General features: G+C 33.0%; 1 protein-coding gene across 13 annotated transcripts in view; it reads left to right on the top strand.

The window, feature by feature from the left end:
- CEP170 (centrosomal protein 170) overlaps positions 1–27,628 on the top strand; it is a 183,741-nt gene that overhangs the window by 62,654 nt on the left and 93,459 nt on the right. For all 13 annotated transcript variants that reach the window (XM_037822184.1, XM_037822177.1, XM_037822171.1 and 10 more), the window contains 6 exons: positions 1,132–1,221; positions 7,799–7,877; positions 15,963–16,021; positions 16,134–16,299; positions 17,299–17,433; positions 24,674–25,150. In XM_037822184.1, the coding sequence (XP_037678112.1) occupies positions 1,132–1,221; positions 7,799–7,877; positions 15,963–16,021; positions 16,134–16,299; positions 17,299–17,433; positions 24,674–25,150 (1,006 nt within the window). The remainder of the gene's footprint in view (positions 1–1,131; positions 1,222–7,798; positions 7,878–15,962; positions 16,022–16,133; positions 16,300–17,298; positions 17,434–24,673; positions 25,151–27,628) is intronic.

Raw genomic sequence — 27,628 nt, 5'->3', positions numbered from 1 at the left:
ACAAAAAACCTTTAAAGAAGAACAAGAGTGTATGATGAATGTTTAGGTTTTGTTGGCAGAACATTTTAGATAATATACTGTTTCTCCCTAATGACAGCTAATTTAACATAGAGTTTTGTATTCTAGAAGGAAAGAATAAAACTTTTTCAACATGTAATGTTAAGCTAATTGGGGAAGGGCTTTTTCGTTTTTATTTTTAGTAATCTAGAAAGGGTATCATATCAACTAGTCTGTACTGTTTTCTTAATCATTTGCTGACACTCTCCTCCCCATTTTGGATATTCCCTTTGCTTTTAGTATACCAAGGTTCACACAGTAACCTCTACTAAGTGACTGTTAAGTTCAACTTAAGTTGTTATCAGACTATTCTTCCTTTGACTATACTGATTCTTCCTTTCAATAAAAGGTTCCACAGACTTGTAGTTCATCTTTCAGGTGCTTCCATCTGCAAACAACTCAATGTGCTCTGATGTGTTTGTGTTTATACTTTAAAAGACTTACATGGCAGTAATACAGGGAAATAAAAGAGGCTTAAAAGGAAAAACTGATGTTTTCCTCCCCCCTCCTTGCCCTGTCCCTCTTAAAATATACCCCCACTCACATCCCAAATTACAGTTTTAGAGCCCATGTTTTAAGTGAGGATAATTTTATTCAGGAACATATCATATTATGTTCCCTTTCTCTGTATCTTGAGATTCCGTACAGAATTTATATAACAGTTTTCAGTAATGAAAGAAGAAAATTCTACAGGTTTTTTGTTTTTTACAAAAAGATACATAAAACATTATAAAACTGTAACTCACGATTTCCATATAACTGATTCAAATGATGAAAAAATTGTCATTTGATATATTCAACAAGGTCAACTGATATAAATTCTCTCAAAAGTAGAACTTGTGAATTTAATAGACAAGAGTATCTTAAAAATTTGGCTACTTTCCTTTTGGTGGAGTATTGCAAAATTTTTGCTGTATTGTAGCACAAATTAAATCTCATTTAATACACTTTTTCTTGGAGAGTTCCCTGTTTTTATCTACTATCCTATTAATAATAGGTATCTAACCAAAAATCTTTGTTTGGTATTCTTTCTAGTATTTTCTTATATATATTAACTTTAAAAATTCCTTTCAGTCTCGTAGTGTGGATAAGCAGCATGCTGTAATCAATTATGATGCCTCTACAGATGAACATTTGGTGAAAGATTTGGGCAGCCTAAATGGGGTAAGTTGAGTTTTTTTAATATCGTAGGAAGACAAATCTGATTATATTCCCTGTTTGTATTATATTTCCTTTATCTTTAGTTTGTATTTTACTTTTACATGCTTACTAGATAATTAGCACTTTGGGGCATACAACAGGAATATGAAACTAGTCAGTGTTGCCAAGAAACTGTATAGACAATAAATAAGGATTTCAGAAAGGTTGGTTGTTGCTATATGTAATGGTTAAAAAGGACTTCCTTAAGGAGAAGAGACCAAAACTTGAGGGACCTCAATATATGGCTTGAATTTATATGTGGGGAAAAACAGTGGAAACTCATGGCAATAGAAATGCAAAACAGCACTTTTGGGGAAGAAAGAAGTGTATTTTAACTTTAGAAAATAAAGATAAAGAGGTAATTTTGTGCCAGATAGTGGAAGAGCTTCTGTAGGGTAAAAAGAGATGAAGCACACTCACTTACCTTAACAAATATAATACATGAATTACACTAATGTTCATTATTTATTGCTTTTTTTGATTCCTACTTTGAAGATATTTTGTCGCTGCAGTGACTTTTTTCCTATTTCTTTATGTGGTCTTTCCACATTAGCAGAACATAGGTAACCATAGAATTTCAGAGAATGCTGAAATATTGAGTAATTTTTTTTTCAGTTTCTCAGTTTTCTTAACTTTACCAGCACAAGCATATATAATTATAGTGTTGTTCATATCTGTGCTATTTAACAGAAACTAAATGTATCCCAAGTACTTTAAACTGCTTTGCTTTTCAAAATATACATTACAGCATTATATGGAAAAACATATGCAGAAATTTGATGAAAACATTAAAAATTTTTTTTTGCAGTTCTCAATTGGCCTGCTACCAAAGGACTTTTCTCTTTATTCCTTGAGATACTTTTTTTATAGCATGCTTTTCTGTTGGTTTTATTCAAGCCTTTATTTGTCATGGCATATATAATTTAATTTAATTTTTGGGCATTACTTTGAAATTCCCCATATCTGGTATGTACCTGCTTTTCAGACTTATGCTCCTTCACACTTTACCTTGCCATACCTCCAAAGCAGTGGTCTTCCTACTATACTGTCTCTTTTCTCCAAATAATTTATTAAGCTTTCTTCTGTCTGGTCCTTTTTCTTAAAAATAAAGCAAAGGAACAAGAAGGCACTTGTATTTAGGAATATTAACTTGCTGATATTGTTGTTAACGTGTTGAATGGATTAAAGTGGAAAGAGATAGGCAAGCTAAGTAGAAATGTTGCAACATGAGGCATGTAAGTAGGTGGTTTTGATTCTCATTTCCTATTTGCCAGAAGTACTCTCTTCCTTCTCCACATTCATAAACTGTTGTTTTAATCTCTATTTTGGCTGCTTTATCAGCTTTGTATTGAATCTACTTTTACATATCTGTTCCTCTGCTGGATTATGAGCTCGTGAATAGCCCCTGTAATTTATTCTTCTGTAAGGAGACCACCCTGCAAAGCAGGTGAACCCAGTAAATCTCTTTTGAATGGAATTGATTTTCTATCTGAAGGTCTTTATAGAGAAAATTTTTACATACTACTGTGAAGTATTTTAACAATGTTGTAGTCTGTTTTTTTAAAAAATATATTCTGCTTTTAAGCCTAGAAATTTCACCTTGACCACAATGATGTTCATACTTGTCTTTAAACTTTTATGTTGGAAAATAGTGAGTGACAATTACACCACAGTGTTTTAGTATTTCAGAAGACTGTGATCAAATATGAAAAACTGGTGCTGGTTATAAAAAATTTAAGTCAGGTGAAATATGAACATACCTATTTCTCTAGACTAGCTTTTCTCATAGTTTCGATATGCTCAATAATTTTACGAAGTGTAATAACTCGTAGAAAGCAACATCAGCCTGTTGAACTTGAAATCAGTACCTGATCTGAATCCTAGATTGGTAACTTACCGGCTATGTAACCTGGGACAAACCACTTATTATCTTTGAAATTTAGTTTCCTCATATGTATTCGTATTATCTCCCCAAGTTGTGTGAAAATGTCATGAGTGATGTTTATGATAGTGAAAGTGCAGTGTAAATTTTAGTTAGATTTTTAGCAGTGCCTCAGCTATAAAACAGTGAAATGGTAATTCCTGCTCAGTAGTGTTGTTAGGACGATTAAATGTGACAATACATGTGAGTGTGTGCCTGTTACAAAACGTTAAAGCATTATACAGATTATAAATGTACTATTACTCAAATGACAGCCCAGAAAAAATGTTAGAAAGGACTTTGGGTAGCTAGAAAAATGACAAATCTATGAACTACCAACTGTCTTGCATTTTATTTATAGAACGATTTGTAGACTATTATTCACAGCTTCTTTACTCTTGATATTAATATAATTCTAGAAATTTGAGCCACCCAGTTAAAAGTAGTAATATCAGAAGCAGGGGATACAGTGTAGTGGTTATGGATCTAGCTTGAGTACTTACTAGTGATGTAACCTTGAGCTAGTTACTTAATTTCTCTGTTTCTCAGTATTCTCATCTGTAAAATGGAGATAATGTTATGAATGGAACTCACCTCACAGGTTGTTGTGAAAATAAAAATAAGTTAATAATTTTAAACAGTTAGAATGGTGTTTGGTACACAGTAAGCATTCAGTAAATGTTGTTGCTATTGTAGTAACAAGCAGCTAAGTTTAACGTACTGGAGTGGCGTGTATATACTGTACTTTTCAACGAATACACTGTTATATTTTAGAGAAAAGCACTTATTCAGTAAACTCAGCTTATAAATAACTCTTCTTGTGACAACTTTCACTCCTGTTCCCTATCATCCCGCCCAAAATACAGTCCCAAGGGACCTTGTTATTGCCACCAGAAATGAGGTTGTTCTGCTTGGGAAGCTGGAGTGGTTCTGTTGCTGATGCTTTAGTGGGCCATTTACCTGCAAGCCCTCTTGAAATTTATCCATGGGATCCCTTGTTTGCCTTGTCTTCTTCCTGCCTTCTCTCTCCACTGGAACACTTGCCCCTCTGATAGCCACCTTGGCTTCTCTACCACACCCATCCCATTCCAATCCTGTTGTTTGTTATTAGGCTGCCCTGTCAACTACTCATGTTTTGGCACCTTTTGTATCTTTTTTTCCACGCTGGAGAGTTCTTGCTAGCATCAGACCAATGCAGCATAGAGTGGGGAAGGATGCTCTTTGAAGATAAGAAAGGAAAGATTAGGGAAGAAGAGAGTGCCTTTATCATGGGAAAAGTAATTGAATTAGCTGTGCATTGGCCACTCCATTCAATTTCCCAGAGCATCAATAAAATACATGGTAGTTGTATGGTTTTATACCATCAATTATGTAGTTTAGTTGTTATGTAAATTAAATAAGTATTTATCTAGTTTGGTTTGTTTCTGGAGTATTAAGAGTTTTGGATGGGGAAGTACTGGGACCTGGTCTGCTCTCAGGCTCCTAAACTTCCTTGATGTAGAGAAACATAGGATTTGTAGTTCAGAGACCCAAGTTTGAATCCCAGCATTACTGCTGCTGAACTCGTTGATCTTGATTGTTAGTTCACTCTCTGTGGATTTTCCTTATTAGTTCTGCCTATCAGGTGGAGGTGATCAAATGGAACTGACCTAAGAAATAAAACCTATTTTTCTACTTCTAACTTACTAAAATGCTTCATATTAGATTTACTAAAATGATTCTTTAAATTTTCTCTCCTCCATTTGTAATTTTAGACCTTGAGAAGATGATTTTCACACATATGTTTTCACTTACATTTTTGTGAGCTGAAACTTGGTGTTTGGCTCATATTTCATAGGCCTCTTTAGACCTTAGGGAACATTTCTGTCTTAAAAGCCAGCATGTTAGAATTCTGTTTCTTGATCTCTGAAAGTTCCTAGTACATATTCTAAGCACATATATGTAGATGTGCTTAATATTTAAGAATTATGCAATCTTAAGCTTTCAGTGGATGTTATAGTCCATCTTAGACCTTGTTGAGTAAGTATGGTATTTAGGTTATTAGAGGCAGTTTTAAATAAATTGGCTTAGAACTGTGACATTCCTCTTGCCTGGTGTACTCAGTCTTTTATCTTTTACCTACTGTTGGTGAATTAATATTATCTTTCATTCTTCTATTTTCTGTTTTGTAATTATACGCAGTATACTTTGGTAAACTCAAGTTGTAAGTTTTGAAACACTTTGAAATGTTCATTTTGGAAATAAACCTGAATTTTTTTTGGTAGATTTAGAAATTGGTATTTTATGACATATTCTAAAGTGCCAATTATGCATAGGAATTTGAGAGTATGACCACAATAACAAAATCTCTTTATCTGTTCTACTGCACATTATTCAAGACCCTCACCATGGAGGGAGCCTTGCCAGATAACTTTTTATGACCAACTCAAATCCAATGGAGTAGAAGTTAGAAAAATAGAATTCAAAAGGAAAGAAATAAGTAATTTTTAAAACTTCAGTTTATCAAAGGAAAAATTGTTGGGTATTTATAAGATGCCAGGCAATTAAGTACAACATTGTTCTGTGTTCTGTAAATCAAGCAAATTCTAGGTCTTTAACCCGTAGTATGCCAGGAAAAATAGTCACCACTATTGACTATCTGTGTCCAGTGAACCCTTTTTATTTTTTTAAGTATTTTTACAAATAATTTACAGAAGTAAGAATAAAGAAATGGTGAAAAACAATTTTGAAAATTTAGTAAAATTTTAGATATAACAAACTCAAATTTTTAGCTCATATTTTCCTAGTTTTGAAAGTTATATAATAAATAAAATGGGCAGTGTTCTTTGAATGCAACTAACTGCTCATCAGTTGTCATAACGTTTATCTGGGATATATATGTTGATTCTGCATTTCAGGTACATCTCCAGTTTATAACTTATAATTATTTCTGGTTCTTCTTACTCTTGCATTGTCTACTAAAAACTTCAACAGTTTATAATTTTGTTACAGAATAGCCATCTTCTTTGTTCCATAATTGCAAAAATTTTTAATTTTTTGATTTGTAAACAACATTTAGATAAATCCAATAATTTTATTACTACATCATCTGTTTCCTTCCAGTCACCTTTGATTGAACTACACCTTGAGCTCTGTCCACTTAATAAACCATATCAAATAAGTTGGGAGCATAATCATCAAAAAAAAAAAATGAAAGAATACTGTTACAATTTCTTTTGAAAAAGATGGTTCAGGTTCTTGTTGAAAAGTAATGTTTGAAGTCCTTCTTATTGAATGTCTTACTGGATGAGAGTATCATATTTTCTTTTTGTCCTTAGAAACATCTTCTCTCAATTCTTGTGTTAGAGAAGATATATCTAGGGTATCTTTGTCTGAAGGCTTAGTCACATTTTGCTTACTCGATCAGTTTTACTGTCATTATTAGAGTCTAGAGTGTTGCTCTCTCCTCTTTTTATTCATTGTATCATTACAAATTATGTCACTTCTCTTTTGCCTTTATGGATTCTAAATGAAAAATTCTGAATTCTCAGTGGTGCCCTGATAGCAACAACAAAAGTACAAAGATAGTATCTCTAGGTGTCTGTTATATCTTCTTTTAAAGAAGACGCAGTTTTTTGAGCAATGTAATAAGAAAGCTCAACGACGATGAAATAGGGATCATTCTTCTAGGCCTTTGCTTTCCACCACAGTCACTACTAAATGTGTGTGGCACTAGAAATATGACTATTCTAAATTTCAAAGACTTAATACAGAAAAAAAAAATGTTAAATATCTTAATTTTTATATATTGATTATATGTTGAAATGGCAATGTTTTAGATATATTGGGTTAAATAAAAATACTATTAAAATTAATTTCACCTCTTTTTTTTGCCTTTTTATTGTGCCTCCTAGAAAATTTAGTATCATGTGGTTTGCGTTTGTGGCTTGCAGTATATTTCTGTTGATAACACTGTACTAGGTAATTCCTTTATTCACTTTTTAGATTATTTTAGTATTTTTCAGCTTAGAAATAATTGATGAGTAATGATGTAGTAATTACTAGAATGATGAAATAACAGAATGTTTCAAGATACAGGAAAAATAGGATCACGAAGATCCCATAATGTATGTTAGATTCATAAAAGGGTCTAAAAGACCCATATGGTATTTGTACACGATAGATTTAGTTTAATTTTATTTTTTAAAGTAAATTTTCTCTTTGTTCTTTGGAAGAATTCTAAGAATAAAAGTAATGAAATACCAATCCCTACAAAATAGTTAGAATTGCCCAAAATTGCTGAGACTGGGGACAAGGAAACCTGATGGTATATTGATAGTAAACTATTTTCCCCCTTGCAATTTGCTAGCTTTTCTTGGCATCATCTTTTTGGAACTATTCTAAGCCTCCTGAATTTGTCTTGGCAGCATGGTGGACTTAAAGACACTACAGTCTGGTTCTCTGTGGTACCTGTAATAGTGATAAAGGGCTTAGTATGATATAAGTATGCATTATACATCTGATGTTAGCTGTTTTAGCCACTATTATATGAAATTGTAAGTATCAAGTTTGAGAATTTGCTTTGCCTGAAATGTAAGAATTAATACTTCATTTGTAACCTACTATCTTTTTTTCTTGTAGACTTTTGTAAATGATGTAAGAATTCCAGAACAGACTTATATCACCTTGAAGCTTGAAGATAAGCTGAGATTTGGATATGATATCCTTATATGATTTTGTATGTGTATTAGATTTATTAAAAATCTTTATTCTGGTATAAATTAACATTTCTTGAGACATAAGAATTCACATTATAGGTACACTAGGCATCTCTGTCTTTTGAGTTTCTTCCTGTATTAAAATTCATGGTTAAAAATATTTTTTCTTTGGTTGCTTTACCTGTTTTAAAAATAATCCTGAAAAAGTTCAGAGACTCTTTCTCCCTCCCTCCCTTTAGATAGACAGATGGACGGATGGATAGATAGATAGATAGATAGATAGATAGATAGATAGATAGATAGATTCAGCAGAGGTCTTCCTGAAATGCTATTGCATATGTTATTTGGATATCAAAGGATGTAATTGTGGAGATAACAGGCAAGTGTTTATTTTTAGCCTAGCCTAGGGATTATTTTCAAGTGGTTGAAGATGGCACAAATCAACCTTCCGGAGGGAATATAAGAATTTCCTTCACTTTCCCGTCCTGTACCCCATTTCCCCAGTTTATGTATTAGATGTATATTGCCTATTTAATTCAAACTTTTTAATATCCTGTGGCTTTTAAGACCAAAGCCCCCTAATTATGTGCATTATGCATTTAGTGTGTTTTAAAAATTATTTTCTTTAAAAATAGGATTCTAAGAACTGAACAGGGACATGACTGTATTCTACCACACAGGAGAGAGTAAAGAATCACTTGTGAATAGAAGGAATGTGTTGGATTGGAGAAGAATAAAAGCATTTCTAAAATGCTATAATAATCAATAAAAACTCCAGAAAGAGTTCATAAATCTCCAAGTGGCCAAAAATGTGGCAGATAAGCATTCATTTCACAATTATTTATTAAATGTCTCCTATGTGCCAGTCACAGTCCCAGTGGTCTGGGGATACAACAGTGAATAAAACAGACAAAAATCCCTGTCATCCTGGAGCTTACACTTTAATGGGGTTGGGGGAAGCAGACAGCAAACAAAAAGTAAGAATATTAAAGGGTGGTAAGTTCTATGGAAAAAATGTATGAAGGGGAGGATACAGAGAGCCAGTGATTGTAAGCGGTAAATTAACAATTTTTAAAAGGATGTTCACAGAAGACCTCACTGAGAAACCAGAAATGGAGCAAAGATGTGGAGAAAGTGAAGTTGTTGGCCATATAGATAACTGGAGAAAGAGCTTTTCAGGCAGATGGAAGAGTACGTGCAAAGAGCTTGAAGCAGGAACATGCTTGACATGTTTGAGGAACAGCATTAAAAACCAGCATGGCTGGAGCCAGAGAAGAGAAGGAGGACATGGGGGGCCAGAATATATGAACCCTAATAGGCCACTGTAAGGATTTTGACTTTTATTCTGAGTGAAATGGGGGAGCCATTGGAGGTTTTGATCAGAGGAGTGATATGATATGACTTACTTGCTTAAAAAGATCACTGTGGCTACTCTTGTTCACAGAAAACAGGGTAGAGGTGAGGACATGAGGGAAGAGGGAGACGGTTAGGTGGCTATTGCAGTAGCCCAAGCAATTAATAATGGAAGTTTGGACCAGGGTGTGAGTAATGGAGACTGTAGGAAATGATAGGATTCTGGATATATTTTAAAGATGGAGCCAATAATGTTTCCTGGTTAGAATAGATGTGGAATGTGAGAGAGGAATCAAGGATGGATACGAGATTTTGGCTTAAGCAATTGGAAAAATAGAGTCATCATTTACTGACAGAATTCTGTGGGTAGAGCAACTTTGGTGGAGAAAATGGGAAGAATCTTCTCACAGAACCTGCTTTGTTCTCATTGAATTTTCTCTAATGTTTTTGTGTTTTCTGTCTGATTTCTGCTATCTGTTATTTCTTTTCTTCTACTTATTTTGGGCTTAATTTGTTCTTTTTATATTTTTTAAATTAAATTTTATTGAGATATATTCATATAACATACAATCATCCAAACTTTTTATGTTTTAAAGTAGAAGCTGAATCATTCAAGATCTTTATTCTTTTCTCATGTAAGCATTTAGTGCTGTAAATTTCCCCGTAAGTACTGCTTTCATGTTCAGAATACTTCCTGATTTCCCCTCTGATTACCTCTTTTATTCATAGGTTATTTATAAGTTTGTTATTTATTTGAGGATTTTTTTCCCAGAGATCTTTCTGTTATTGATTTCTAGTTTAATTTCATTATGGCCAAAGAGTATACTTTGTATGTCTAGAATCCTTTTAAATTTATTAAGACTTCTTCTGTGTCCTTGAATATGGCTTATATTTGTAAATGTTTCATGTGTCCTTGAAAAAATTGCATATTGCTGTTTTGGGGTAGAGCATTCTATAAACGTCAGTTAGGCCAAGTTGGTTTATAGTGTGGTTCATGCCTTCTCTGTCTTCCTGATTTAGTTTTCTACTTGTTCTATCAATTATTGAGAGAGATTGATATCTCAGACTGTAATTGTAGGGTTGTGTTATTTTCCCTTACAGAAGCTTTTGCTTCATGTAATTTGAAACCCTGTTATTAGGTGCATAAACATTTAGGATTATTGTGTCCTCTTGATAAATTGACCCCCTTTATGAAATGACACATTTTGTCCCTGATGACACTTTCTGCTCTAGAGTCTGGTTTGTTTTACTTTAATACAGTCACTCCATCTTTCTTTTGATTAGTGTTAGCATGATAGATCACTTTCCATTCTTCTCACCTATATGTGTCTTTCCATTTAAAGTACTTTTCTTTTAGGCAGCATGTGGTTAAATCCTAATTTTTAAATTCTAATCTGATCATTTCTACCTTTAGTTGGGAATTTAGACGTTTTACATTTAATATGATTATTGATGTGGTTAGGTTTATATCTATCATGTTGATATTTGTGTTCTATTTGTCACATCTATTTCTTTCATTTTCTTTTTTTAGAATAATGCGTGTTTATATTATCTCAGTTTCTGTACATCAGCAGTCCAGGCATGGTTTAGCTAGGTCTTCTCTTCCCTAATATCTCCCATAAGACTGCAGTTAACGTGTTATCCAGGGCTGGAGTCTCTCCTGAGGAAAGTTCCATTTCCAAGTTCACATAGTTGTTGCCAGAATTTAGTTCTTTGAGGGTTGTTGGACTAAGGGTCTCAATTCCTAGGCTGGATTTTGGCTGGAAACTGACCTCAATTCCCTGTCAGGTGGGCCACTTTTACATGTCAGCCTGTTTCATCAAACTGTGTAGGCTAAGAAAGTAATAAGGCGAGGGTAATAGCAAATGTAGTCTTTTTTTTTTTTTTTAACTTTTTATTTTGAAATACTTTCAAACCCCATACAAAGAACTTCAACATTCTCCTCTTCACCCAGATATCCAGATCCACCAATATTAACATTTTGCCACATTTGCTGTATCATTCTATCTGTCCATCAATCAGTCCATCTGTCTATTTAGCAATCTATTATCTGAACACTTGATTGTAGGTTGTAACATTATATTCCTTGAACACTTAATACTCCCATGTAATACTGCCTTAATACATTTCCTAACAACAAAGATATTCACTTATATAACCACCTTAAGTAAAGTTATCAAGTTCAAGAAATTTAACATTGATATAAAACTTGTAGTCTATATTCCAATTTTTTCTTTGTTCAATAATGTCCTTTTGAGTCTTTTTTTTCTCTCCTATTAGTTCCTGCCCAGGATCATGTATCGCATTTAGTTTTTACTATCTCTTTAATTGCTCGCTCTTTCTTTTGGTTTTTAATTGTGGCAACATAAGCTTTCCTATCTTAACTACTCCCAGGCATACCATTCAGTGGGATTAACCACATTTACAATGTTGTGGTACCCTGACCATCTTCCATTGCTAAAATTTTACCATTTCCTCAAAGAAAAACCCTACATCCATTATGCATTCATCCCTTTTCCATCTTGCCCCCTGCTTCAGGCAGTGTGTGTTCTACTTTCTGTCTCTGTGAGCTTGCATATTCTCCAATATTTTCTTTGTAGCAACCATGGGCTTAAATTTAACATCCCAAATCTATGACAGTCTCATTTGCTTTGATACTAACTTAATTTCAATAGTATACACAAACTGTGCTCCTGTACCCCTCCAACCTCCCAAATTCATGTAGTTTTGTTACAGATTACATATTTATACTTTTGAATCCAAAACCACTGATTTTATCATTCCATTTTATGTATTTGCCTTTTAGATCTGTAAGAAATAAAAAAGTGGAGTTACAAATCAAAAGTACAATAGTACTGGCTTGTACTTACTCATGTCATTACCCTTACTAGACATCATTATTTCTTCCTGCAGCTTAAATCTGTTGTCTATTGTCCTTCCTTTCAACTTACAAAATTCTCATGAGCATCTCTTTTAGGGCCTGTTTAGTAGTGACAAACTCCCTCAGCTTTTGTCTGGAGAAGTCTTAATCTCGCTCTCAGTTTTGAAATACAGTTTTTCCAGATATAGAATTCTTGGTTGGCAGTTTTTTGCTTTCAGTACTTTAAATATGTCATCCCAGTGTCTTCTTGGGTCCATGGTTTCTGATGAGAAATTGGAACTTCATCTTATTGAGGCTCCCTTGTACGTGACACCTTGCTTCTCTCTTGCAGCTTATCTTTGACTTTCAGCAATTTGATTATAATATATCACAGTGTTAATCTATTTGGGTTGAGTGTCTTGGATTGTATATTCATGTCTTTCATTAAATTTGGTAAGTTTTAAACCATTATTTTTCTGAATACAGAGGAGAGGTATAGGCTAGGAACAAAATTTGGAAATGGTCTTTATATCTATAATATTTAAAACCTTGAGATTGACTGAGATCCTAAAAGAGTAAATATAGATAGGTAAGAGGTCCATGGACTGAAATGTGACATATTGCAATATTGACAGGTGGGTAAGATGAGGAACCAGCAAAAAAAAAGGCGGGGGAGGGGACACTAGTGGGCTAGGAGGAAAATCAGTGTATGGTATGGGCAGGTATACATTTAGTGGGACACTATTCAGACATTACTTACATGACATAAACCTCAATCTCAGCTCCTCCACCAAGGTCCTCTTCCTTACCATCCCATTCATATGAGTTTAAGTAAATAACCCAGTACCTTAATTTTTAAATTCAGATTATTAACCATTTCACAAAAATGTTTTCTACTCCCACCGTAATGACCTACAAAATGATTGAGTTAATCATACTAGAAATGAGGTTAAAAAAAATTTTGTCATAGCATCTAAAATCATGATTATTCTGTACCTGGAACCCTATATGTAGCACTGTTTGCTGTAGCTTGGCAGTACAGATAATGGCTGCTAAAATGACCAAAGAGGGTAAACATACTTAAAAATTAAGGCTTGTTCATTCAGAGAAGTTTTGTCCTTTAATGTGGTTTATATCCACAAAAAAATCATGATGAACATGAACACACTTTCCAAATTTCAAAATTAGGGAACATTTCTCAAAGCTTAAAAGAACCAAATTTTAAAAATTAATGAAGATGAGCTATTGGATTAAAGAAGGAATTGATCCAAGAAAAGTTAAAATCAGTTATTGAAAAACTTTGTTCCTGTAAGTTGGACAAGGTTTTCATCTGCTAAAATAAAATGATATATTTTCCTAATGGTATAGATAAAACTAAGCTAACATATGAAATATTCCCTTGGAAGTTTTATGGACTCTTAATGGAGCATAATTGTGTATTTTATTATTAAATATGGTCAAATAAAGGAAACTTCCCATGTTGCTCATGAGAAGATCCAAAAAGAAAAGTTACATATTTTAACTTAGGAATAGCCTTCTTACATGTTTATTTTAAATCATACATATAAAATATCTTTTAGAAGATTTTCCTGCTTCTTTCATATTATAGAATAATTTTATTCAAGTATTGTCTTTTATCTGACTTTAGTGTCTTCAACACCATGAGATTCACATTTATTTTGTTACATAGTTTTTCAGAGACTAGTACATTAATCCTCATCTAAATTATTTGAGAATATAGCATTTTTTGAAACCGTGTCTCTGTGGAAATGTCCCAAGAGCTCATTCTGTGACATTAGGATGTTTAAAATTTTTTCCCCTTTTGTCTGCTACTATGTGTGTATTGGTATCTCCCCAGTGGAACCACTTAATGAGTTAATTTTATAAACGAAAAACTTGTTCACAATGATACCTGACACTTGGTGTGTTAAGGCCATATCCCCAGGAGTAAGCAAATCTGTTTAAAATTTTGCTTTCCTTTTAGCCTTAATTGTCATTAAGGTAAAGTGGAATATTTTAGAACACATTACTAGTATTCAGATGAGTTTTCCAGACTCCACTTTTAGATAAACATTTCTTGAATAAATTGAGCACATGAATGACTTAGAATAGCAATCATAGGCTTATGGGGAAATAACCTGTAAAGATTATTTTTAAGAATAAGTAATTAATTTAAACTTTTTATAACTTGTTGACATCATGAGTAATTGTACCCCAGACAATTACATCTGTTAGCACCACTTGGAAGATGGTAGCTTTGGAGGCATAATCTAAGCTAGGACAGTCTCAAAATCTCAGTCCTTTCAGAGTTGTCATATAAATTCATGACCTAAACACGGATTCTTGAGGTCTCCTTTATTCTCATACACAGAAACAGTTGAGCAGTCAGGCAGTTTGGGAAGACAAAGCGTTTGAACCTGTGAGGGATGGCCCCTCTCACATTTTTCATTACCTAGGCACAAAAGGATATGTGATGAGCCTTCAAGTACTCCCAGAAGGTAAACCTGAAACACCAGAAACCTGCACAGCAGTGTTAAACCAGTTAAGTTTTCTATTGAAAAAAACAGAAATGTCTGTGAATTTCTTTTTAAAGTTTTTTTTTTTTCTCTTGAAAAAATAGGAATGTTATGAATCTTCTCTATTAATGTGTTTTTCAGAGGTGAAATACAAAGTTATTAGACTTTGATTTTTCATGAAGTATACTTAGTTATAAAATACGTATTTCAGTAACAAATATGTATCAGCATATGTACATATCAAAAAAAAGCTTTATTATTTCCGAAGTATAGGAAGCAATCTAAAGTGGTAGAAAGCTCTGGATTGGGGTTCAGTTGACTAGATTCTGTCTTGGGTTTTGCCTTTATCTTGTGGATAAAGAATCCCCATATTCTTTATCTATAGAACAGGAAAAGAGGAATAGTGGTATTGAATAGGATATTCTCCAAAGCTCTTTACAATTTAAAAAATTCTGAGTTTTTATTATTTCACTTAGTGAAAACATAGGTTAATACTCGTTAGCAAGTTTAATGCTCCTTATGCTAGAAGAGTCTTTTTTTTTTTTTTTCCCCCTCCTGTGTAGTCATCATTACAGCTTTCTACCCTTGAAGTCATGGGTGCTCTGTAAGGGTAAAAAACAGAATTTAGTACATGGTTATAAAAAGTCCTTTCATTACGAGGTTAAGTAATGGTGGGAAATGTGACCTCTACTGTTTAGTGAATAGATCCTTTTAATATATAGTGGCATTGTTCTTTTTGGTATAATAATGAAAGCATTCTTTGTATCTAGCATTTGCTTAGAATCTGTACAGTCAGTTGTTTGATAATGCAATATGACCCTGATTGCAGTTTGTGGGGGAAAGGGGTGATTATGGTTGCTGTAAGGACCCTAAGTATAACATTTCTTTTGCACTTGCAAAGTGAGCTTCATTTTTATCAGTGCTTGTAAAGTCTGAGTAATCAAATTGCTTCAGGGTTTGCTGTTGGGTAATATTGTTGAGCTATTTCCTTTTAAATTTTTATGATTAGCTATAAATATAATTTGATCCATGTGCTTTTTCTTCATTGTAGTCATATTATTATTAGTGAAAACTGAAAATGTCTTTTGTGTTCTTATTAATATTCCAGTTATTTGCTATTTGAATGCCATTGTTACCTAAGTTTAGAAATACTTGCTAGATTTTAAGTTTTTCTTTACTATTTCAAAATGAAAAATCTTATATTTGGAAGCATATTTTAACATTTTATCATCAAGCAGAATATAATAATTCTATTACAATTACCTGTTGAAAGTAGGACAATTTCTGAATTATCTTTGATGATCAGTTTAAGCTTAATTAACAACTTTGAAATTATATCCTTCCTTAGCCCTGTTTACATACAAATCTTTTCACTGTAGTGCGGGGAGAAATGAGGGTCCCTGAAGAAGCACTTAAGGTAAAATTTTTAGTTACTTATTTTGTAATCTTTTGTAAACCTACCATTGACTAGGGTGGATTTTAGTAGTGAAAAAATGGATGTTTCACTACCATTTTTAAATGTTTTATAGCATGAGAAGTTTACCATTCAACTTCAGTTGTCCCAAAAATCTTCAGAATCAGAATTGTCAAAATCTGCATGTGCCAAAAGCACAGATTCAAAGGTAGCAGATGCTGTAACAACAGAAGTGCAGCACAAAGCTACAGAAGCACTAAAATCTGAGGAAAAAGCTGTGGGTAAGTCAACTGCTTTGAAAACACTGTATTCATAAGTAATCATGAAGAACTTACGTACTTTGCTCTCAAAAGGTTGGCCATGTCCTGTTAGACTTGTACTAAGTATTTTTATGATGATTTCTGAATGGGTTTTAATGCAGCCAGTGGTTTCATTAGAAAGCGTTATAAAAACATAATTATATATGGTGTTTGTATACAGTTATGTATAATATGTTTAAATATTTGAAGGAAGTAAGTAGTTTACCTTACAATATTTTTATTTCATGATTGTCTGCTTTTTCTTCTGGATTGTGATAACTGAAATGACTTAAAAGGAAAGAATTTAAAAATCTATTAGTGCTACATCATCATATTTATCATATTTATCATGTTCCAGGCATTGTGAAAAAAAATACATTAATAATTTTATTCAAACAAAAGCAATTTTTAATTAATTGGTGGACATTTCCAAATTTGCTGAAATACAGATATATTCATCCTGCTAATGACTAGTTTAAACTAAGTTATTGTGCAATGTATGCCCTTGGGCTTTAAAAAATTAAAAATGATTGATAATGCCAAAATTTACTTCAATTTTGCCTTTTATATTTAGACTTAATGAGCCTTTTCTGAACAGGGCTTCATTCTTTTTTTATTGATTATTGCCTAATTTCTTCAAGCTTGTCCTGCTGAGGTCATTTCCTGTCTAAATTTTCAAGTCAAAGTCCATTTGTTACAAATGCTTTAGTTATATACCAAAGAAATTGTACACTCTAATAAAAGCTATTGGGAGATAGCAGGTTGCATTGCTTAGACACTTGGCAGGGCAGATTTTCATTTATTTCATCATGTCCAACATTAAATAAGGTCTTATGCAAATACTAACTTATTCAGTTTAGAGTCTGTTTAGCTCTGTAGACTATACTTTGTTTTTCCATGTAGTAAATCAACCAAGCAATTCTAGCATTCTGCGAAAGTATATTTTTCTGCTTTACACAGATTTTTCCCACCTCTTTCCAGATATTTCTGCTATGCCCCGTGGTACTCCATTGTATGGTCAGCCATCATGGTGGGGGGATGATGAAGTGGATGAACAAAGTATTTTCAAGTCAAATGGCAAACCTGAAGGAAAAAATCATGAAACTGGAACATCAGGTAAAAGATCTCAATGGCCATGATATTAAATAGATATTTGGGAAGAATTTATAATCTCAGAAAAAAGCTGTCCTGAAAAGAAATATCTAGTACTCTATAATTTGTTAAAGATAGTTGCTGTATGTTTAAATGAAAATGTTTATTTAATTTCTTTACTATGAGTATTCTCACACTATAAAGAATTAATTCCAGTATCTTTGTAAAGCACTCTTATTTAAAATTTTTCCAGTTTGTGAGATTACTAAAATTTGGAGAATTAGATTAATAACCTTGTTGGGTATTTTAAAGTAATAATTAAAATGTATCAATTAGAGCAAACTAGAAGGTACAAATTAATTTTGTGTGTTTCCATTAGATTTACAAGCATATATATTGTAAAATGAACATTTTCTCCTGTGTTCAGAAATATGATGATGTGATTTGAAATTACAATTTCTTAGAAACCTCAGTGTGCCAAATTTGTTGGATAAGCTAACAAGATTAGCTGAATTCAGCAGCCAGAATGAAGTAGTAGTTCTGGGTCAGATTCTCAGATTAATAATCAAGAAGCATACATCTTTTATTGCTGAAGGGTTTCAGTGGCAAACTAAGTGTCCCTAACCCAGAAAATCAAGATTCCCATAAAATAAACTGTAGTATCAGTTAACACATAAGGATCTGGCAAAGACATCAAAACAGAACAATGGAGTAATTGTTTCAGAGAAAACACTAGATAAGGATCCAGGACCAGAAGAATTAAGTACAGGCACCAGGGGTTGGTACAGAAGACCAAGGGTAGCTTCCGTCAGAGGTCTTCTCAATCATCTACTCATGACCCTAGTCCTACAAGGTAAATAAAATATTTTACCTTAGCTGGAAATATGAACACTGGTTCTTTGGGTGTGCTCTGAATTATATGAGGATACAAATCTAAGAAAGCTGGCATTATCAACTTGTTTTACTATACCAAATTGAAGTCTGTTTGGCAAATTAATTCCCATCAGAGCTTCTGTGTTTCTGTCACCAGTACAGTGTGCCTTATTTACAAGCTCAGAACCTTAGTATTATTTAGCATGCTTTAGATGCAAATAACAGTCTCCTTCCTGGGACTAATCAGGAAGGAAATTACTGATTCACATAGCTGAACCCCTTTGGTGTTGATAAATCCAGCATCTCAACAGTGTCATTAAATACCTAGCTTCTCTCAATCTTTTAGCCTTGCTATCCACAGTGGCTGCATCCTGAGATAGTTTCCTCTCATAGTCATCTGCTGCCTGCCATCAGCAGTCAGGGCAACATGCTACTTTTATCATATCCAGCAGAAAAAAGCAGAGGTTCTTTCCAAAAGACCTCCCAAAAGATGGAAGAACTTCCCCAAGAATTCTCAACACATCTCTCATCTCATTGATTTCTCACAGGTTTAGAATTAAGTCACCTGCTTGTTTCAGAACCAGTTCCTGGCAAGGAATATGAGATTTTCCTTAAACAATCTTGCCTTCCCTGAAACTAAGTATGGGGTTACATTTCCCCTAAGTCAGTATGAGCTGTATCAGGGAAAAGTGGATATCTTAGAATATTGGAGTCTTGTTAGAAGGGAAGAGCAGAAAATGGATACTGGAAGCCAATCAAGAATTCTGCTTTATTTGGAAGAATTATGTCTTCCCTTTCCTTCATCTCATCTGTCTTATATGTTACCTAATATTGGCAAATTTTGAAAATAATTGTGGTAGTGATGTCATCTAGCCATTAATCATTTAGCCCTCCTCCCCCCTCACCAAAAATAACAACTTCTGAAATCCAAAATATATAATGTCTAGAATCCAATGAAGTGTATATGTAATCTTTGTACTGGAGGCATAAACATGATTTATAATAATAACTAAGACTTCTTTGGGGCTAACTTTTAGGCTGACACTCTTAAAGTGCTTTGCATACATTTAATCATTACATCCTCACAGCAGTAATTAAAATAGGTAGTTACTTTTCTCATTTTATAGATGAGAAAGCTGAAGTGCAGTGAGGTTAATTTGCTTACTATTAAGGTGAATAGAGCTGGGGTTTGAACCCAGGCAGCCTGACTCCAGAGTTCATGCTCTTAACCACAAGTAGTTGACATTTTAGTGATTGTTATTCTTGTAAATAAATACACATACCAATACACACAAAGACACTCCAAAAGGGTGTATACTTTATAGGGTATAAAGATTTAAACACGTAAACAATAGAAATAAAAAACTGATCCCTCATACCTCAGCATAGTAAAATAAGTCAAACTGCAAAGCATCCAGCAGTTATTTCATATCTTGAATGAAGCTAAATTCTTAAATGATTGCCAGCTTGTGTGACCTCTCTCATTGAATGTAATTGCTGCCAGATAACCAAAAGCTGCCTCATAGTCCTAGAATTATTTTTGTGAATAAGGAAATATGTGACATTTATCTTGTGTTTAATAGCTTAAAGCACCCTATCAGTTGTACATGATTAATAGCCTTATGAGAGTTTCACTTACTTTTTTATGTTAGTGTGAGTTTGTTATTGCTTCATATTTATCATTTGCAACTTTTTAAAATATAGGATGAGAGAAACAGTTTACTGACCTGAAATAATTTATGAAGCTGATAGAAATTGTAGAATCAGATTTGAAAATGTATACCACAGTGAAATCTCACTTCATTCGATCATTTTGGCTTTAAAAAAGATGTTTCAAATTATGGAATGTAAATACTTAGTTTAATAATTTATGCTTTAAGTATACACTCTTTTAAACAAAAAATAATTTGCCTCTTGGTTGCCAATTTTTACAATTCAAAAATCTTAGGACTTACGGGAAGTGAGCTTTCTAGAAAGGGTAATAGAGTGTCTGCTGTGTAGAAATTTTTTATGTCCTTCTTTGTGGGTCCACGTATCCAGAATCTCCTAAAGATTTACCATATAGCCTCAAATACCCTAGAAGCTAATATCTACATCAGAGCAATTAAGTTCAGAAATTGTGCAAATATTTTGAATCCTACTAAGAATGGAAATTTTCCATCAGTTTAGCTACAGCTGTGCTCAGGTATACTCTCACCTACAAGCTAATTTGATTTAAACATGTATTCAGGTTATAATTAAGGGACTTTGAATGTTGTATACATTTTGAAAAGGTGTTCATGAGTGTGCAGCTGTGAGGAATATATTCTTGTTTTTTTTTCATAATGATTTCTAATTGAATCAGACTAATTTGAGAAACTTTCAAGTTGTAAATTCTTAAAGCGTTTCTCGATCTTCATAATTTGAAGCACTTGGAACTAAGTTGGATGGATGTCTTAAAAACAGAATGAGCCTTCATGATTATAGTCTTTGTCATCTCTAATTGGCTTAATATTTTATTTTGTTTAATACAGAAAAATAAAGGGAACATTTATTCTGGATTACTCATAAATATCTCTGAAGGGTCACCTGATCATAAAATACCTTAAGAACATAAGCAGAATATCACTAGCTGCTCTTCTGACTTATATGTACAGAATTAATTCTAGCAGAATAAATTATTTTATAATTTTAAATATCTAGAAATTGAGATTAATAACAAAATGTAAGTATAAACAAAATTTTAGCAAATTAGTTTATTTAGTATAAACAAAATGGGTTTTGAAGAGAAATGAATATAAAATTCGTGTTACAGAATGCTGCTGTATCAGCGTTCTGAAAGAGAAAAGCTGTTATATTTTTCTATATAATTTAAAAGACCCCTAATAATTTTTCTAGTAGGCCTATACTTCCCAATTGTAGTAGGCCTGCACTTTCATCTATTTTAATCATCTTCAGAGAAATGAAATCCTCCATATAATGAAATTCCCAGATAATTGACCTTTATTCTTTTTTTCCGCAATTTTACTGAGATATAGTCACATACCATACAGTCATCCAAAGTGTACAATCAGTTGTTCATAGTAGCATCACATAGTTGTGCATTCATCACCACAATCAATTTTTGAACATTTTCATTACTCCAAAAAAAGGAGTAAAAATAAAATAGGAATAAAAATTAAAAAGAGCATCCAAAACATCCCGTCCCCCCCATTATTCATTTATGATCTTTACTTTTAAAACTAACAATTTTTTTTAAGTTTACTTGTTTCCTGTGTTTCTATTAAGTGTAATACCCATATCACTTCTGTCTTAAGCAGAGAAACTTGAGTGTAATTTAGGTTTTTTTCTCTATGACTCAGAGTCATCATTGTGAATATCAATTATTGACTGATACATTACACTGATGATCTCAGGAGACTTTGAAGTATGGAAGACTGTTTGTCCTACATAATGAATGATTCTGGACCAGCATGTTTTTGAGGCCATGTGTCTGCTCTTCATTGCTTTATCTTATCTCTACCACTTGACTGTTACTTCCTAGTACAGTATGTTGACCTTAATCCTCACTTCTGTACCGCTTCAGATTTGCCACATGTAATCTGAGTAAATAGTGAAAAGGCTCCCAATGAGGGACTTCCCTGTTAGTAATGTTCATGAACATCAGAGTATAAGCATTGATATATCTTTCTTAGGTTTTTTAGAGTTAGATTTTTAGTTTTAGATTTTTGGTTGTTGTATTGAAGAGATACAGGAGAAGGCAAAGAAACATTTATTTGCATGCCTACTTTGTGCCAGGTTTTGTTCTCCTTAAACTACATTATCTCACACTACTTATCTTACTGAAAGCTTCACAGCACCTTTCTGGGCAGATATTACTATTTTCCTACTTCCCTAGATGGGGATAATGAGGATTAAAGACTGATAGAATCAGGATTTATCTGATTTCAAATCTCATCCCAGCTTTCCACCAAACTGGTATACCTGCTTATAATAACCAGATCATACATAACATGCTGCCTTTCCACTGTGTTGTGCTTCTGGACATTGTTAGATAACTGATTTCAGGATAATATAGGTTTATTTTGTATGAATTTCATGTTACTCATTCTTTGAATAAAGGTGATTTTGAAGTACGACCAGCTTAAGGAATGACAGCCTTAAAAAAGAGGTGTGCTAGTTGTTGATCCTCTGCTGTTTTAATATGTTATAATAGGAAAATGTTGAAAATGGGTCAATATTAACTGTAACCTTTTTTTCATTAGAGAGGAGAAATAGGGAACTATTCCTTTGGAAAATGAATGACAAGTAGATGATAAATACTATACCCCTGAACCAGTTTTTTGAGTATTTTTGCTTAGTAGCTCAGCTACATCATGTTTATTTGGTTATCAAGATGGTAGTTATAGTAGGAAATTACCATCCCCTGTCCCCAATATTACTCTGTTACCTGAAGGATGAGCAAAGCAACAAAGAGATTGATGGAATAGGCTTATAGAACAGTTATACAGTATGGAAGTGATCAGCTACAGTTTACATTGTACCTAGTAAATAAATCAGTTCTAAAAATGGAAAACAACACTTATTGATGAGTTTATTAATATATGAAGAGTGGTTAATGCATTTTATTCTCTTGGAGATTTTAAGTCACAGGCCTTCAGTGTAAACATTCAAAGTCCAAGTGGACCTTTTATTATTAAGAAAAAAGTGAATTAGTTCTTTTATAAAGAAATTGTAAAAACTTGACTTTAAGTTATTAAGAGTCAGGTTGTATAACTTCTCCTTCCAAATAGTATGTGAAATTAGTCCTCTGATAATGTAGAGTTTTTCTAATATTCTTGTTTCAATTTTAGTGGTAAGAAAAACTAAGTAGATTTTGAAAAGATAGTTTTTACATTGAAAATTGTTACCATTAGATATTCTCTTTGCCTTCTTTTTAGATTTTTTTTGACCGTTTAACATTCCTGGAAATGGAGCTTGATGTCTTCTAAATACCCTGCCTCACACTTAGGTTTATAGATATTGCTGTCTCTTTCCTCTAAATCCTAAAAGCCAACAGTTTTATGACTGTCCTGTTAAGAAAATTATAGCACCTAAAGAATCCCGTCAAAAGACATCACTTTAAATTAGAAAATTATTGGAAATAACTTAGTTTCTCCATGCTGCCTTTTCTTCCTAATAAATTCTTCTGCAAATGATTTTTCTGTTAGTCTGTTTTAAAACCAAATACTTTTATGGGCTTTAGGAAAAATATTTCTTTTGAAGTCACTCTTCTCCATCTTGATAATAGACATGGTTCTTTTGCTTCCTGAACGCCAGGAAACAGTTTAATCCTTGAAATTTTTTGCTTTGAATTAGCACTGTCTAAGAACAGATACTTAAAAGAAAATATTTTAATTGTCACTTATTCATCTTTATATGTTTTATTTGAAAATGCCTTTATTTTTATACCTTTATATTAATTTCTGTGGCAACAGGAGAATAATGATAATGTTCAGAAGTTGCTTGTTCTTCCGCTATACTTGGTTAATCAGAGATTTATAATTCAGCTTTCCTCCAAGTATTTTTTGCACCAGTGCACATTTTGCTGTATGGAAATGTAAACTAATTTTCTTCAGAGTTATTGGCTGGCAATTGAATTTCTATTTTTATCTTATTTCTTTCACACTGCTGCTTGGATTGCAATGCTTTACGCAAACCACATGTTTTATCTTCAACCATTCTTTTATTCTTTATAAAATATATCCATCTTCTTGCAAGGATCAGAAATCAATAATAATATTTTATGTCATTCTAAAAGTAATGTTTCTGAATGTGATACTGAAGAATGGTAAGTGGAACCGTTTCTTCTAGAGCATTGCTTACATAATTAGTTCATGCTTATATCCTCATTTGAGCATCTGTTCTCCTTTGGATCCTTACTTGTGTTCATAGATATTTCAGATATCTCATCCTGCTAACTTAATAAGAAAATTCATGCTTTTTCTATCATTCTAGATATATACAATGAACGTGGATCTCCTTCAACATTTGCTTTCTGTTCTTTTGTACCTTGATGATTTCTAGATCCAAGTTGGAAAAAATATGGATCTAGCTATGCAAAATCCATTTCTTAACAGCTTTGCTTTCCTTTTTCCATTGCTGTTGCTTAACTTGCATTTCCTGCTGATAATTGAATACTACATAGATTTCAACAGTTTCACATTAAGCATACTATCTAACTTGGCATGTTTATAATTAAGATTCTTTCTTCTCTGTGACATTCATTCTTTGATGTAAATGCCATTGTTTTTCATCCAGACTATGATCTGTCTTCTGATTCACATGGAGTAATACAAATGGCCTTTACTGGATTCCTTCAAGTGCTGGAAGCTCCCAAATATTTTGAATTTTCTCTTATTTTTCTCATTAGGGTGCAGCATAGATGCCAAGCAAGTTGAGGAACAATCTGCAGCTGCAACTGAAGAAATACTTTTTCCTTTCTGTAGGGAACCAAGTTATTTTGAAATCCCTACAAAAGAATTTCAGCAACCATCACAAATAACAGAGAGTACTATTCATGAAATCCCAACAAAAGACACACCAAGTTCCCATACAACAGGTGCAGGGCATGCTTCATTTACCATTGAATTTGATGACAATGCCCCAGGAAAGGTAACTATTAGAGACCATGTGACAAAATTTTCTTCTGATCAGCGCCACAAGTCAAAGAAATCCTTTCCTGGAACTCAAGACCTGCCAGGGATTCAAACAGGAATGATGGCTCCAGAAAACAAAGTAGCTGACTGGCTAGCACAGAACAATCCTCCTCAAGTGGTATGGGAAAGAACAGAAGAGGATTCCAAAAGTATTAAAAGTGATGTTCCAGTTTACTTGAAAAGGTTGAAAGGTAAAGTGAATTGATGATTTGAGAACTTCCTATTTTATTATAAGGAAAATTCAGTCTTCACTTACCAGCATATCTCTTACATAAGTTATCATATGGTAGAAAATTTCTGCTTTTTCAAAGGTTTTTATTTGATTTTAAAGCTCAAAATCAAGTCTCACTGCCCACATCCAACTTACTCATTCATAATAGTCTTCATTTTCTTGCCAAAACCAAATTGGTTTTGTGAATTTGTACTTATGTTATTTATAGGACTCCTTTTTTCCCTTGGGAAATGTATAATTCATTCCATTCATTCATTCATTCAGTGGCGTTCCCTGCAATTCACATCATTTTCTTTGCTTAAGGAAAATACATATTCAATTCTATTCTTCTCTGTTGTAATGCTTCCAGTAAAATGTCAATATCTAGATTTTGATAGAAAATTTTAAGCCAATTGATATGGGCCTGAAGTTCTACTTTTGGCCACAATGCTGATAGAGTGTCACAGTATTGATAGTGTTTCAGACTGTTCTGTTTTTACTCATAAAACAAAGATTTTGGGTTTAGAGGTATTTACTAGGAATCTATTAACCTAATTGAAATTTTTTTTTATTTTAGACTTAATGAAAATCACAGTTGAATGTTTATTTGTAAAATACTTATTATATATGCTTTGTTAGTGTAACACTTGGCCAAAATTAGCAAAGTCTTCATATCTGTTCATCGAGGTGTCTGTCTGCTGATCCCCATTGGTTTTGCCAGTTAAATTTGTTTAGAATTAATCGAGTACAGACTTGTATTGCGCTGTCTTCCCTTTATTTAACAAGGTATCTATAAGGGAAATGACTTGGAACAACTTGTGATGGCATGTTACTCTAACCACTTTATTACCATACAAGGAGGTAATGCTCTTGGAGGCCAGACTGTTTATTACTTACCTTGTATCCCTAACACCTCACCTGGGACTTGAACCAGTGATAGGCGCTCTGTAATTTGAATTAATAGTGAAAGACTTCATGATCAATGACAAGACTAACCCTGGCTTAACTGGTACTTTATGCCCTGGGGTTCCAATCAAGTAATAAGGAAAGAGTATTTTATTCTTATTTCTCATTTGCTTCTAAGACATTTCAGGATAGTGAGATAGCGTAATTGCCTACTTCTTTGTTGGGGTCTATTAACATGTTTAAGTATAGTCATCAACAGTTACATACATGGCATATATGTTCTTGAGAGGTGCCCATCTTTTACTTCTACTAGTCGATAATAAAAATATAATTGAGACCTTTATGTGGTTGTGTAAGTTAAAACTCACAAATGAAGCTCTCAATTTCTAAATTAACCATTTTTATGAATATATAAATAATACTGATAGCCTACTAAAAGAGGCAGCATGAATCTTGAAAGTTTAGGAAAGTTGTTAGTCTTTTTTAAACCACTTTTAATAAATATACAAAAAATGAACTAAAAGATCCTTTTACAAATGTACCTTTTAAAAAAACTTCTATTAGACCCTTTTTTATTATAACTTTTCATTCATTTTAACAATTTTCTTTATGAACTATGTTTATAAACCATCATTTTAAGACATTCTATGCTCTTGAATAAGGACCATTGATGAGCCTCTCTGATTCCGAACAGAGACATTGATGTCTACAGGCATATTGTATCTATTCATCAATGATTCAGTATTTAAAAGCCTTACTAGAAATTATGCAAATTACTGTTATCCTACAAAGTTGATTTATAGGTAGACATGTATTCCAGTATGTTGCCATTGCTTAAAGCTGGTTTAGAACTCTTGGATTTGCCTTCAGACCATTTTACAAGCCATCTTTTCTCTATGGACATAACTAATTTTTGATCTAAGTTAGATCCGTTTTATTTCTCGAGACAGATTAACAAACGACATTTGGCATTTTCCAAAAGTCAGACCTGCTGTTATTAGATAAATATTTTCCATAATTTAGGATATCAAAAGTATATACCCAAATTCTAAATAAATGCAATTACAGTAAATAGTAACAATTTCACAATAATCAGACTTTTAAGAGCCATTTTGATCAGTTACAAACTTGAAAGTAGGCAAAACAAAGCAAAAAACAAAAAAACCTTGCTCCTACAAGAGTAAAGTGCACACGCTTTGGGACAGTGAAGAAAATAATCTTCACAAAGCCCATACACTTTTACCCTTTAGGAGAGTTGCAGTTTCTTTGGCCACAGCTACAGACTTGATAGAGCTAATCTACCCTAAAAAATACTAAAAGAATTTCATCATATTTAGGCATGGTTAATGATAGACAAAATGGAAAGAAAGAAACATGGTGAAGGGAGTTGCTTGGTGATCTGTTTTGAGTAAAAACAATAAAGATATAAAGTTGCAGTTCTGATAAATATCTAATATAAGAAATACAAGGAATGTACTGGCATAAGAGAAGTTTTATACTATAAATTACAGGAAAGATACTGAAAGGGCCCAGCCTCCTCTTAGTGCAAATA

Source organism: Choloepus didactylus, chromosome 2, assembly GCF_015220235.1.
Source record: "Choloepus didactylus isolate mChoDid1 chromosome 2, mChoDid1.pri, whole genome shotgun sequence".
NCBI lineage: Eukaryota > Metazoa > Chordata > Mammalia > Pilosa > Megalonychidae > Choloepus > Choloepus didactylus.
Note: the sequence above shows the minus strand (reverse complement) of the source record. Positions and strands in the feature narration are given on the sequence as shown.